The 14651-nt window shown below is 34.7% G+C and overlaps 1 protein-coding gene across 2 annotated transcripts; it reads right to left on the bottom strand.

The window, feature by feature from the left end:
- Positions 1 to 2095: 2095 nt before the first annotated feature.
- Positions 2096 to 13163, bottom strand: LOC149402122 (ARM repeat superfamily protein). 2 transcript variants are annotated; one of them, XM_089610130.1, is made up of 20 exons: positions 12676 to 13163; positions 12471 to 12584; positions 12305 to 12370; positions 11375 to 11464; positions 11165 to 11284; positions 11040 to 11071; positions 10786 to 10928; positions 10595 to 10689; positions 10161 to 10247; positions 9966 to 10073; positions 9756 to 9847; positions 9554 to 9635; positions 8760 to 8825; positions 7842 to 7957; positions 7569 to 7689; positions 7163 to 7324; positions 6950 to 7078; positions 6295 to 6363; positions 3133 to 3429; positions 2096 to 2803 (listed from the first exon to the last, which is right to left on the bottom strand). In XM_089610130.1, the coding sequence occupies exons 1-20, from the start codon at positions 12763 to 12765 to the stop codon at positions 2702 to 2704; spliced, it is 2181 nt and encodes a 726-aa protein (XP_089466256.1). In that variant the 5' UTR covers positions 12766 to 13163; the 3' UTR covers positions 2096 to 2701. The 2 variants fall into 2 exon arrangements, with proteins under 2 accessions (XP_089466256.1, XP_089466257.1); XM_089610131.1 differs by having other exon boundaries at positions 11040 to 11068.
- Positions 13164 to 14651: the final 1488 nt, after the last annotated feature.

Below are 14651 nucleotides of genomic sequence, written 5' to 3'. Positions count from 1 at the left end.
CAAGGAATGACGTAAACATAAGAGTAGTGATATACCATTTTGTTCATGCTGAGAAGAAAAATGATGGCTACGAGGAAGATGGGACAAAGATGAGTTATCTAATATACGTGAAGATGGATGAAGATGAAGACAAAGAACCAAAATGCTACAATGATGTAAAATTGCGGACTATTTGATTGAAGAAAATTAAGGCCTAATTATTGATTTTCGCTTAAGACCTCACTATGTCTAATTAGGCCTTAATTTTCTTCAATCAAATAGTCCGCAATTTTACATCATTGTAGCATTTTGGTTACAAATTTTTTTTTTTTTTGGCATAGTTTTGGTCTATAATATATTGATTTCGTAACATTTTAGTCCATTCATTATTATTTAACACCTAAACCATTTAAACATATTTTCAAATTAAACTATCTTATTATATTATAAAAGAAACTAATCAAATTATATATTAACCATTAAAACACTAAATAAATAAAGATTAAAAAATAGACTTATTAGTGCATTGTTTTATTAAACAGTTAAACTCATTATAATAAATAAATAATAGCAATTATAAAAAAAAAAAAGTTGAATGTTATAAAACTTGTGACGTGAATATTAAAGAATGAGGATATTGGCTATATAAATGATAGGAATAATAATAGGATACAAATCTCAATTTTCATATACACAAAAAAATAGCATAGGATACAAGCCTCAGTTTTCATATTTAAGAAAATAGCATTCACACATTGGAATGGAAGAATAGAAATTTAGAAATTTTGTTAGTGACAAAAAAAAAAGAACTTTGTTCTAATATAAAAAAAACTGAGTAAATATAAGGCACAATTAAATAAATAAATAAATTGGAGCACGTACAACAAAACAAAAGTAGTTGTTTTATGGGAAGAAAATATGTATTTTTTTATTATAGAAATGAAAGATGTTTGAGAGAGAGAGGAGAGCAGGAAATAAGAGAGAGAGAGAGAGAGAGAGAGAGAGAGAGAGAGAGAGAACAGTAAAAAAGCAAAACAAAAAATTATCAAAGAGAAAGAAGAGGGTACGCAGAGAGAGAGAGAGAGAGAGAGAGAGAGAGAGAGAGAGAGAGAGAGAGAGAGCAGTCAAAGCATGGACATGAGCCGCTTTTCAAAATGGGCCTTCTTTTGGACTTAATATTTTTCAAAAAATTGAGGCCTTAAGCGGTGGCTTAAGTCGCCTACTATTAAGGCCGGGCCTGGGTGGCGTAGAGGGAGAGTTGAGCTTAGTTGAACTTTTGAGAGTGAGCTAGTTTGATTGACTATGTTTTTTTTTTTTTTTTAGATTCAAATGGTTACTTCATGTCAAAGAATCTATGTAAAGATGCATATTTCCTACCTTCCTTCAAATATTAGCCCCAGTTTTATTTAATTAAAAAAGGTCCAGCTTTTAGACATTCTCCTGGATTTATTTGTTTAGATGAAAATTTTCTATTACATATACATTATGCTATCTATTAAAATAAATCTATTACAAATTTTGATTTCCATTCTTGTAGTGCATCAGAAAATTTTCCAGGTTCTTTAAGTAAATTAGCATTACTAAAATAATAAATTTCATTCACCATTCGGATAGAGCTTTTTTTATTGTCCATCAACCCGCTCAAGATTCGCAAAGGGATTGAGATTTTTCGTGATTTTCAATTCGTTCTCTCTACTTGTAATTTTCGATGATTCTCTTAATTTTAAAAAATTGTCTCCGTAGTTTTCAATTCTTCACTTTTTGTTTTTATTTTTATTTCTATTTTTCAAGTTTCGTAAATAATCAAGATTCTAGATTCTTTGGATTTATGTTATTTAAATGAATTTTTTTTTTCAGGTTCATTATTGTATATTTATCAGCATAGTAAATTTAATACTACAGAGGAATTTCTGTGGATTGCTTTGATATTTACTTGGAACAAGTATTTTAGAAGAGTAGGTGGACTGCAAGTACTTAGACCTCCGTTTTATCTCTTTTTCCTCTTTTTCGACGGACAAATGCAAGATTATTAAACTAGTGTTAAAAATGGTGTAGTGTGCAAGGAATGTAGTATTTATCAAGTTTCTCATTCTTCCTAAAAAAATAAAAAATAAAATAAAAAAAGTTAATGTAAGGGAATATATATTTCCCTAACATCCTTCAATAAATGATGAAGTATTTGGGATGCCAAAAATCCAAAATTAGTCGGTACAGAAACCAAATAACGCAAACCACTAGTTTATTAGATACAGAAACCAAATAAATAAATACATCTCTTTTTTCGACAATATAAGTGAACATACCCCTTCCCTGGAATGCTTGTTTTATAAACAGAAGAAATACAAGAAGCTAATCTTCTACGATTTAAATATTAAATCTCTAACCCACGTGGTTTCCAAAAAAAAAAAAAAAAAAAAAAAAATACAGAACCACGTGGGGACGACGTATTCCACTTACAAAAAAGTGCAAAGAATAGCTCAGCCAAAAACGCCGAGGCCATCTCATAATACAGAAACCCCCCATTTTTTTTCTTCCCTTTTTATGCCTTTTTTTTTTAATCCAATATTCCAACCACCACCACCGAGACCCCACAGAATAAACTACTATGATATACAATTTTACAAATCATACAAACATCCCGTGTTCGCAGATGTGTATTACATATATATTATATAAATATATATATGCTGAGATCACTGTAAAATTTGAAATACAGCCAGTGTCATAGTTGCAACTGTCCTGGCCCTCTCCTCGATGGTCTGGGTACGGGCCCACCCATCTCCGACTGACCTGGTCGCCCAGTTTCCTCTGGCCTTTGTAACTCCTGTATATACAGAATTCCAAAAACGATGAACGTATTAACGAAGAGTCCGTACCATACAGCACGACAATAAACAACAGACCGTAACTATGCGTGCAGTTTTGATCAGATTAGCTTCAATTCATTTTGTTTTCAATCTGATGGCTAAATGGAAAAAATGGAAAGAAAATAAAAAAGCCACTAACATTGATGACAAAACAGTTTGTGAAATTTGTAGCCAATTCGGATGCTATGAAGACTGCTAAATCCTCTATTGAACAAGTTCTATGCAAGCTCAATCCTAAACCATATATATTTCTGTATGCAAGAAACTGTAGAAGCGGAAACAAGACCTGTGACAGCCCCGAGGATGTGGTATTGCTTCGAGATTGTGCTTTTGCTTTCGCGTGCAATCGATGATGGTTCTGCATTTTCTCAAACTGTTGAAGTCTCAGCGTGAATTTAATTCCGTTATGTAGATTCCTCTCGTCCTCATTCACATCGCCATCTTGCAATCCGCCGCCTGAAAGGTGATGAAGAATCTGATAGGTGTTCCCGGAAGAACTCCGCTTCACTTGCTGGTCGCCACTGAATGAGTATGAGGGTACAGTTTTCAGACGAGTTCGTAGTATCTTGAACGCCGCACTTTGCTGCAAGCAAGCAAATCCAGATTAGATGTCCAGTATATAAATTTTTAACAGATTAAGATACCGGTTGCCGATCGTTGCATTTCACGGAAACTCTGGCTGCCTTTGTAAATTTTAGAGGAATTTAAAATGTTGATTTGAAATTTGTGCATGCCGGACTTTCCAAATTTTTGCTAATTTTCAACAGATGTTTCATTCTTTCAAAACGTAAAAAACTCGCCAGAATTTTAGGGATGATTTGATACGCCCCAAGATATTTCTTGTATTGATTGGAATATGAACGAAAGGAATACAATGAGATATCGGACAATCGAGAGGTCCGTGCTCTCCGAGATATGAATTTCTTTCCTTACGAAATACTTTTCAAATTATTTTTCATATATTTTCCCTTCTAAGATCTCTTTATTTATAGGCTAGCTAGCTTCTACTATTTTCTATTCAATCCCCTGATTGACCCCTATTACTATTTTATTCTCTAAAATCCCAGGTCCTAACAAATTATTAGGGCAAGGGCAATGGGCAATGGTGCTCACATATGGGATCAATGCTCACTAATATATACATACATACATACATACATACATACATACATACATATATATATATATATATATATATATATAAAGAAATACGGAACATTTTATTAATCAAACGGCAACGCTGGAAAGATACAAAGTTAGTCGACGAGTTTAAAAGGGGATGGAGCGCACGGTAAATGAATACGCCACCCCGATACCCAAAAAAACCAAAACCTCAAACGACCAAAAGGATCATAAACACCCAAAACAGAAATTATAAACTGAAGATAAAATAGTATTTTATACATAAATAAATACTAATATAAAGTACAACGAGAGGGCCAATTAATGAGCTCAGAGTGTAATGAACTCCGGGCTGAGAGGGTCAATTATAAACTTAAACCGAAGGTTATTCTAAAGAGAGCTCGGTTAGAATTATATCGAAGTGTGCTTGGGCCAAAGACAGGGACTGTAATTCGAAGATCTTTCACTCCTTAAAGAGCTTAAGGAAAAAAAAAAAAAAAAAAAAAAAAAAAAAAAAAAAAAACCATTTGGAAGATCGAGAGACAAGACGGGACGGTTTTTGTGGGTCAAGAGGAGATAGTCGAGGAAATAACTGGGTACTTCCAAGGCCCATTTTACATTGTGCCCGAACTGCCCGGTTGTCAGGCAGGATTGATCGGAGCCCAATTTCTCTTGGCAGCTCCGAGTCTTTATCTTGGACATTTGAAGAGGTCGAGATAAAAAAATGTTGTTTTCAGGTGTAATAATCCCCGGGACCGGACGGGTTTTCTATCGAAATTTGTCAGGATTATTGGGATATCATCAAAGGAGACTTCTTGAGAGTCTTCTCTGATTTATGTAACAGAGTGGTCAACAACATATCCCACGAAACAGAGTGGTTAACACGTCGAAGAGGTCTTAATCGGCTCTCCCTACATACTTATTATCTACTTTCAAAGTGCCAATTGGTATCACTAAGGATATCGAAAACTGATGCGGGATTTTCTTTGGAAAGGCTTCGATGGGGCCAAGAAGCATCATCAGGTGGTGTGAGATGTTTGTTGCGCAGCTAAGTATAAGGGGGGCTTGGGGATTGGCAAAATAGTAAAAAGAAACGCTACACTCTTAAGGTGGTGGTTATGGAGGTTCTCTTTTGAGTGTGGATATTTATGGCACAAAGTTACCATCTCTATCTATGAATACCAGGCTAATGGTTGGGATCCAGGGGATTTTGCAAAGCACACCGGTTGGAAGGTTAACAATGGTTCTTTGATCGGGTTTTGGGAAAGATATTGGGCAGCTGATCAGCCTTTGGCAGTGAAATTCCCCCTCCTCGAGTGGTTGAAGTTTCAAATTCCCCCGAAATTTATCGGACCGGGAATTGCCTGAAGTTACGGAGCTCATTGAGCCGATCGAGTCGGTGGTGCTGTGGCCAGGTATCCAAGATCACCGAACCTGGCGATGGACTCTTCGGATTTCTCCGTCAAATCTTTCGTTAAAGATCTGTCTTCTTACGCCGGTGCTCCTTCTTTCCCTTTTTACGAGGCTGTGTGGAAGTCCCCAGCCCCTAAGAAAGTCCAAGTTTTCGCGTGGCTCCTCGCATTGATGGCGGAAAAATGCAGTGGAGGTGATTCAGCAACACAACCCTCATTTTTATCTCTCCCCAAATTGTTGCCCTCATTGTATGGCTGCATGTGAGTATTTGCATCAGCTCTTCTTGTATTCATCTCACTCCGGGGAAGAACTCCAAATGGGTGGAGGCGGTTAAATCGGGTATTTTGGCGATTTTATGGTCTATATGGGGAAGTCGCAACAAATGTGTTTTTGACGATGAGGTATGGAACGGTGGAGATGTAACTGAAAACGACAACAATGTAGCGTTGTGGCTCGCATCTTCCTTAAAGGTTTTTTTCTTGTTTTCCTAAGGCTGATCTCTCCAGGGATTGGGCGAGCGCACTGTAGTTATTCCTAAGCTTTTGGTTACTTTTTTGTTTTGTTCAGCGTGTTCGTCCCTTTGATTTTCAGGTCGGCGTGATTGTTGGCGTTCGGTCCTGATTTTCTTTGGGTTCCGTTGAGCTTCTCTGGTGATGTAAAAAGCAATTGTAACACGGATGTTGCCATTTTTTATACATAATACATATTTTCTTCAAGAAAAACTCTTCACCGGATTTATTGTCGGAATCGCCAAAATTCGACTATGACATGAAATAATGGACCTTTGCTGGCTAGCTGGTGGGTGGCCAAAGACAATAATTGATTGTTTTGTATAGAATAAATAGTAATGCAGCAAAACTAGTGTAGTAACGTCTAGTTCAGAGAGAAGAAAATAGTGGATTGTTTAATGTACCTGTGGAAGCAACATCAATAGGCCATACAAAGCTTTTAACAACCATGTGTATCTTCCGGGCTCGAGAAGCTGCCACAATGACAAAAGGTGTCAACGATCTGGATTCTATGAACAAGATATAATCCCGAGTAAAACTTCAATCCTAAATATAACCATATAACATGTAGAGAAAATAAATAAATAAAAAGTGGTACCTTCGAGGACAAACCAAAAAATGAAAGTAAAAACAACGAAAGTTTAGAATGAAAAAAGGGAAATGACAGCTTAAAAAAAATTACTCGAGGCATAATATTATCTTAAAGAACTTATGGACTCCAGTTTCTATATGCTATGGACAAGGATGAGAAGATAAAAAGCATGATATTTGAGACATCGGTATCCCGAACAACATTAATTTAAAAAAAAAAAAAAAACAGAAAATGGAACCATGACAACCTATGTTTCAGAACTACATCACCACTCATAATAAACGTAACAAAAAATGTCACAGTACCAATTACTACTTAATAAACAGAAACCGCAAAATGTGACATGGAAACATATAATACACTGACAAAATTTTGCTGACCTTTAACCTCTTTTTTCTTTTTCTTGTTAAGGAGAAACAAAATCTTTTATTAAAAAAAAATTGCTACAGCAATAGGAATTTGCTGACCTGTAATCTAAGATATGCAAAAGTTGGAGTCTCAAGCAAGCGAATCAATTTATCGAGCTGCACCAGAAATTTAACATTGATATCCTCCTCTACCAGGGACTGAATTACAGCACTTGCATGTTGATATGTCTATCAAGCAGGTGACAAACAATAACAAGATAAAAATTAGAAAAAGATCCATAAGAAATGGGGACTTAATTAAAAGCGACTCACCTGGGCTAATAAGCAGAGACTTATGATTGCCATGGGTGCATGGCACCATGAAGCATACAAGGCAACAAATAGATCCTTCCCTTTAGGGTTCAGAAGCGATTGTTTTAAGAGATCTCGGAGTTCAGACAGTTCAGATGATGTAAGTAAAATCAAGTTTAAAGCCTGAAAAGAGAAGCAAAGGGAAACTCAGGAAAAAAAAATGATCATGAGGGGGGATATGAATTTATATGAAAGTAACAGACAGACTTTGGGACACATGCAGATAATTCAATTAAAATATACAGCAAAACTCGTGTTACTACAAGACATGGACTTGCCAGTAATACCTAAAAGCCACTAACAATTTACAAACAAACACATGTATAAATGCGTTTTTTTACTTTTTAGCACTCAGACAAATGACAACCTGAACCATAACAGATGCGAAATCCAGATCATCTTCTGCTTCTAATATTGTCGAGAACTCACGGTACACCCTTTCGGCGTCTAAAAGCACACAGAGTCGGCGGATTATTAAAGCACCCCGTCTGAGACAAGAAGAAACGAACAATTTAAGATGAAAAAAAAAAATATATATATATATATATATATATATATATATATGTTAAATGTATCAATGACAAAGATTCAAAATTAGCAACTTATAAACTGTTGTTAAGAGAGAAGAAAAAAGACTCACTTCTCAAGAAGTGAATCAAGGGACTTGAAATTATGCACCAGGAAAACCACAAGCTGACGGAAGTGTTGTTGATCTTCGGCGATGCACGCATGAACCTCAAGAACTAGGAGCACAACCTGAGGACGTGTACAGAATGTCATTAAGTTTCAAAATCTAGATGAAAGTATCAAATTAACATTTTGAATGTCAGTGCCACGTAACTATCTTAAACACGTCTCTTCATATTTATTTAACACTGACTGCCTTCTTTCTCTATTTATTGTCAGCTTGAATAACAATATAGTTAGCCAGTCCATGAGTTACAACATGTAATATTTCTCGTCAACATAAAACCTCTTTCAATCTTAAAAAGTCAAATCTCAAGAAACCCATCATTTTTTTTTTATTTTAAGGGACACCCAAAAATTTTAAGCATAGTTATTTCTAATAAGTTTATTACGAGTGTCAGTTTGGTAAATCCCCATATTTGAAAAAAAAAATGTTTCCATAAAAATTATATTTCTTTTTACTCATTGGAAAAATGTTTAGGATATGAGTTCAAATAAAAAAGACAAGGAAATGGTATGCGAGGTCAAGGAAGACTACGGTACTACAAAGTTTTTCCATGATACCCATCATTTGATTAATAGAAATAGAAAGGAAAAAAAATAATAAGTCGTTCGTTGAATGCAACTCTTTCTTTTTTACAATAGTTTCCCCGATTCATCATTTACATTTTCTCCTCGAATTTACCGAAAGCCGTTAAACCCCTAATGTGGAGTTAAATACACACGCACACCATTATCTTATATAACAATCAAATAGTTTTATTTTATAGAAACATAGATGTATTAAATACGAGGATTTAAGAAAGAAAAAAAATTATACTATAAGACTGACAGTAAGAAAATAAAATTATGAAATAGAGAAAAGGTTTACCTCATCAGATGAATCTGAGAGTGGCCGCAGAAGCGTGTCAAATATGTCATTCAGATAAGTCAAAACCTGTTTCAACGTGACAACTGCTTAAATGCTATCAAGCAAAAACAAGGACGAAACAAAGCCAGCAAAGCAAAATCCCAGATATATCAGCAAGGATGAACTAAAGGAAAATTAACATATACTGACAATATGACACAAATTCCTGCTAGTCTTTGAGAACGAAACTCTATCGTTAAAAGACAACTTGGCTGTATGAATAAATGCTATCAAGCATTTATTCATAACCTGGCAACTTGGCTGTATGAATCAAAACCTGTTTCAACGTGACAACTGCTTAAATGCTATCAAGCAAAAACAAGGACGAAACAAAGCCAGCAAAGCAAAATCCCAGATATATCAGCAAGGATGAACTAAAGGAAAATTAACATATACTGACAATATGACACAAATTCCTGCTAGTCTTTGAGAACGAAACTCTATCGTTAAAAGACAACTTGGCTGTATGAATAAACATTGATACAACATGCGCGTTGCTGGTTTTTGGATTCCGAGGTGGCGTGTTCGACTAGCGTGCGCTTCGGTCTTTTTAAACCCCTCGCCGGCTTTCTTTGTATTTTACGGTTCTGCCGTTTATTAATAAAAGGGTCCCTTGTTTCTTTTTCTTTTTAAAAAACATGCGCGTTGCTAGATAAATTACAACCACTACAATATGTTCCAACTCATATACACTCTATATTAATAGCTTAGGGGATACATCTAAAAAAAATTGGTGCCTGCAAAGTCCAAATTACCTTTGCTCGATGTCTGTTCAAAAGAGTTGATATCCAATTCAAAGCTTCAATTTTAGTAGCTTCTTCTTCAGTAGCCAATTGACTGGTCATTGAAGATATCCAAAGATACAACAAATAGTGGTAAGCCATCGTTTTAAATTAGTTAACCAGTCATTTTAACTACCAGAAAAGAAGGAGAAAAACAACAAGGTTAAAAATGCACCTCCTTGCAATGGAGAGAATAGATCCGACGTCAAAGCCTTCAGCTGGATCCCCCTTGATTCCGCGAAGCTCTTCGTTTGTCTCACGAGCAACCTTAAAAAATCATAGGACCAACCACAGATTAGCTTCTTAAGAAACAAGGTAACCGCTGCAAACAATCATGGGACCAAACAGAAACCAGATAGGATAAAAGAAGAAAACATAAACTTACCACTCTGATCTTCTCTTCTTTATCAGATATGCAGGGCAGAATGGCTCCTAATATATCAGCATAGTAAGGAACAAGCTGATCTCCACCGAGTTTTACAAACTCATTTATCTGCACACCAATCAGCATTTTAAATTACTTCGCATAAGCCATTCATCAATCAATAAAAGAAATGTATCTTGATGCAAAGTAACCTACCCATGTAATAGCTGTTAACCTAGTAAACTCATCTGGAGAAGCAGCTCTCTGGACCAGAATTTCAGCCATCCGACCATAATCTACAGACTTCAAGAGTAGTACTACCCGAGTCAGAAATTACAAATGAACAATCTCATTTGCTCCACACCAAAACATTTATATGAACACGGATTTATATGGGACAATTGAAATCAAGCCACAAGTAACCACTGCAAAATACCACCAGCAGCAAGTCTTTCCAGAAAGATATAATAATAATGTTTTCCTCATTTTATTATAGATTACCTACTCTGCCTCTTGCTAAATAACGATGTTCTTATATATGCATTCTGAATAAATTACTACAGCGGGGAACTTCAGAAAACTATAAATTAAGGAAACATTATGCTCAAACACGATGAAAAAGTTTAAGTCAGGTTTAGTATATGTCTTACTGGGGAGTTCTTGATCTCTTGTAAAAACTCTGACAGAGCCGAATCAGCTTGTTGGCGAATTTCATGGCTAGAATCACTTAGCATATTAAACAGCCCTGGAATTTAGTGGGGTACAGGAAGCCAGTGCATTCAGTATACATGAATAAACAAAAGAATGGACTAGTTTTTTCTTTCGATTTAAGGGAAATTACCATCGAGGAAATCAGGGAGAAATCCCAGCATATCAATATCTGGAACACTGTCTAGAACAGTGATCCATCCAACCAAAAACTGGCGGACGTAGGGATTTAGAACATTCATGCGCTCCCTTAATAGTGGGATAAATTCCTCGATGCTGAACAAAAGCACAAAAAGATTAAACTAGCAAAACAACAATGTTAGGGGTCAAAACACAAATGTTCATCCCCAGATCCAGGCATCTCAAATTACAGAGAAGAGAGCACACCTGAATTGATCGCTCTCGGTAACAATATCCTGCTTCAGAGCACCAAAGAACAATATAAGAAAGAACATTCATACAAGAAGACAAAAGGGAACAACATTACTCAAACAAGAGAGAAAGTTTTGGACCTTCACAAGACGATCTAGAAGATGAGCGGCACTTTGTACATTGGCATCAGAGTCGGCTGAAAGCTTACATAAAGCATCGAAAATCTGATTAAAGAATATGATAAAATCCCCTCTTACAACCTGTGAGTCAACAAAAATAAGCATCATGTCCCGCATCATAAACATCGAAATAGCTGAAATAATTTATGTATGTATTAGTGAAACTGCTACCTTTGCAATGTTATATAGAGCTTCACAGGCATAGTAACGGACTCTGCTGTCTTGGTCAGAAAAAGAATTTAGTACAGGAGGCACAATTTGCTGACAAAGTGACATAGAAGCGGAAAACAAAACACTGTCAACAGCTAATATATGGATGGATACAATGTCAAAAAAGGGATACGTCTTCATATCAACATACAATATTGGGATCTTTTCAGGGAAAAAGTGCAAGCTTTAAGTACACTTCTAATCCATGAGATATTTCAAATCCAAATAATGATAGAGAACAACTAAAGAACGTAAAAATAAAAAGCACATCTGTTATGGTTTTCTTTTCTTTTTTTTAAGAAACAGGACTTTATTCAGAAATCACGGCGAGGCCGGAGAAGAGTACACCTGTTATGGTTTTCAGTAATGTAGCAACATGGGTAGCTAGTTGAGATAAGGCCTCGTAATAAACTAAATGGAAGATCTGTGATTATGTATCAACAAACCTAAGAGGTAAAAGATTAAAATCCTGGAAATTTACGTCCATCATCTCTATGATAGAAAATCCAGCAAAAGCCTTCTAAACAATAAAGGTACACCTGTAAGGCATATCAAATTCCCAGCCACCATGTTACAAGTCAGCAAATCTTCATTTCAGCTTTCATATTAATCACCTTATTTCGTAAGAATCCTACTGGTTACTATAATATATCCAGATTTCTACCCCAAATTGATTTTTGAGCAATATATGGATGGGACAGTTTTGAGTCGTCACTAGCTTCAGCTGATGGCCTTTCTTCATCAACCGAAAAAAAAAATCACAATTGTCCCGTTGGTTTTTACAGCTCATTTCTCACCAACTTCTCTCCCGACGGGTGAATTGTCAGAGATCATAGCACCGAAACTACTTATAGTAAGATAAAGTGAAAAAGCGTCAATAAAAATGCTAACCTCAAGGTGCTGAGCAGCCTCCGAAGTCAAGCCAACAGTCACAGCAGCCAATCCTATCAGTCCTCCCTGCAAAAATTGGCAAAACAAACCCAAAATATGCTCAACCCAAATAATCCATGAACGAAAAAAAAAAGTCAACTTGATAACCTCTTAACAATTCTCATACCTTCCTGTGATTCGCCTGCGGTGAGTATGTATATTCAGTTGTCAACAAATTGACAACCGCTGTTATCTTATCGTGATCTCCGCTAGTCGCAAGGTTCTTCACAATTCCCTCAACCTATCCATAAATTATGCACAAAATTAAACCTAAGATCCACAGAAAAATGATCCCAAACCGCTGACAACCAAAACTAGGTGGCCATAGTCACCTCCAAAGCAGCATTTTTGCGCTTCTCGTAGAGCTTGTCGGAGAGATTGCGAAGAACTCCGGCGGGAACCACGGAGAGAGCGTCAGCCATGTGAGAACTCTACCGGACCTCTCTCAGAGCCGAAACCTCCGATTACCGAACCGGAATTGAATACAACGCGATTACGAAGACGAATACAAAGAAGGGAGACTGAAGAGTTATACAATCAAAGCCGTTTCCGTATCTTCTCTTGCTCGAATCGGAACATGGTTTCTCTTTTTAGGGTTTTTGGCAATAAATTCAACGGGTCTGTCAAACACAGACAGAAAGAAACGATTTTTTTTTTCCTTTCTTCCTTTCCAAAACTAGAATCGGAAGAGGAAAAGAGATTGTGAGAAAATCAGATCTCGCAAAGTTTCGGGGGAAAACGAATCTCAATTTATGGAACTTATTAGACAGTATTTTCCCTCTTCGCTTTCTCTCGTCTTCTCTCTTTATTTTGTATATTTTAATTTTTTTTTTTATAAATAATTTATTTATTTTTATTTCGTGGGTGTTGTCTTAATTTCGCTATTAGGAAATTACCGTGAACTTTGTCCTTTACAAACTAGCACACAAAATTGTTTTTGCTTTTGTAATTTTTGATCACCTTTCGAAGGGTGAGCATTGACTTTTGAAAATAATGGGCTAGTTTAGTATTATTATACTTTAAAAAAATGTTTTTAGATTATACAGATATAAAAAAAAATACTATCATAATACGGATATGGTTGATCAGATTTGTTTTTAATAAAATTTGTAAAAATGAATAAATAGACTTATATTTTTATATATAATGAGTAACGTATATTTTTAAGTACATCAAAAAATATTAAAATGAATAAATAGACATATATTTTTATATATGATAAGTAACGTATATTTTTAAGTACATCAAAAATATATTAACATAGGTGTTTAATAGTAAATAGTAAAAAGTGAATTAAGATTTTTAGTAACATTTAAAAATATATTTTTTACAAAAGAATTTAAAGATCTTTGTGGTTAACAATTAAAAAATAAACATGTGAATAAAAACATTGAGGAAAGAAAAGATGTCAAAAAGAAATTACACACTCAAAAACAAAAGCACTACAATTTTTTTTTTAAAATTTTAAATTAAAAAGTACTGTTTAATCTAATTTACCAAACAACTAAAAACAATTAAATTATCAAAAAAAAAATAACTAAAAGATACTCCCAAAAGCAATCTAACTCGACGTCTATATATTCAACTATTCACAAAACAATATAACTTTAATACAATGAGTATTCCCTCAAAAAAAAAATACAATGAGTATTTTAAAATACTAAATTTGTTATGAAAATTGAAGCAACAATTAAGATCAACAACACTTTGAACACTGCAATTAACGACAACAAATTTAAAGAGAACTATAGAGAGAAAAGTGTGGGAGTAAGTGTAAAATAATTTTTTTAAGTAATTGTTTTTACTTTTAACATAAGGCATATGTTTATAGGAAAATGAATGCGATAAAGTTAATATAAATAGAAGAATTGATGCACATTATTATTATTATTATTATAAAGTATAAGATTGATCTTTAGACACAAAGATTGTGTTTGGTATTCATTTCAAAAAGAGTTTTTGACTTTTTGAGATAAAAAAAAAAAATTGGAAACAAAAAAGGAAAGTTGCGTTTGGTTTAATTTTCGGAAAAATTTTTAAAAATTTTTTGAAGTTGTTTTGTAACAGAGTAAATAAAACTGAAAACAAATAAAATGTGTTTTTGAAAAAAAAAAAAAAAAAAAAAAAATTCTTCTCTTCTCTCCTCCTTCTCCTCACCTGCGCGCAAGACTTGAAAAAATAAAAAAAAATAAATAAAAAATCCGACCATCTTCTTCAATCACCACCGAGCCTCACCATCGCCGCCAAATAGTTTTCATTTTTATTTTTCATTTTTTCAAAAGGTGTACCAAATAGTTTTCATTTTTTT

The sequence above is a fragment of the Urtica dioica genome, chromosome 3 (genome assembly GCF_054948205.1).
Source record: "Urtica dioica subsp. dioica isolate 48M chromosome 3, U.dioica_male_clone48M_v1_H2, whole genome shotgun sequence".
Lineage (NCBI taxonomy): Eukaryota > Viridiplantae > Streptophyta > Magnoliopsida > Rosales > Urticaceae > Urtica > Urtica dioica.
The sequence above is the reverse complement of the archived record's forward strand: the minus strand, read 5'-3'. Positions and strand labels throughout refer to the sequence as shown.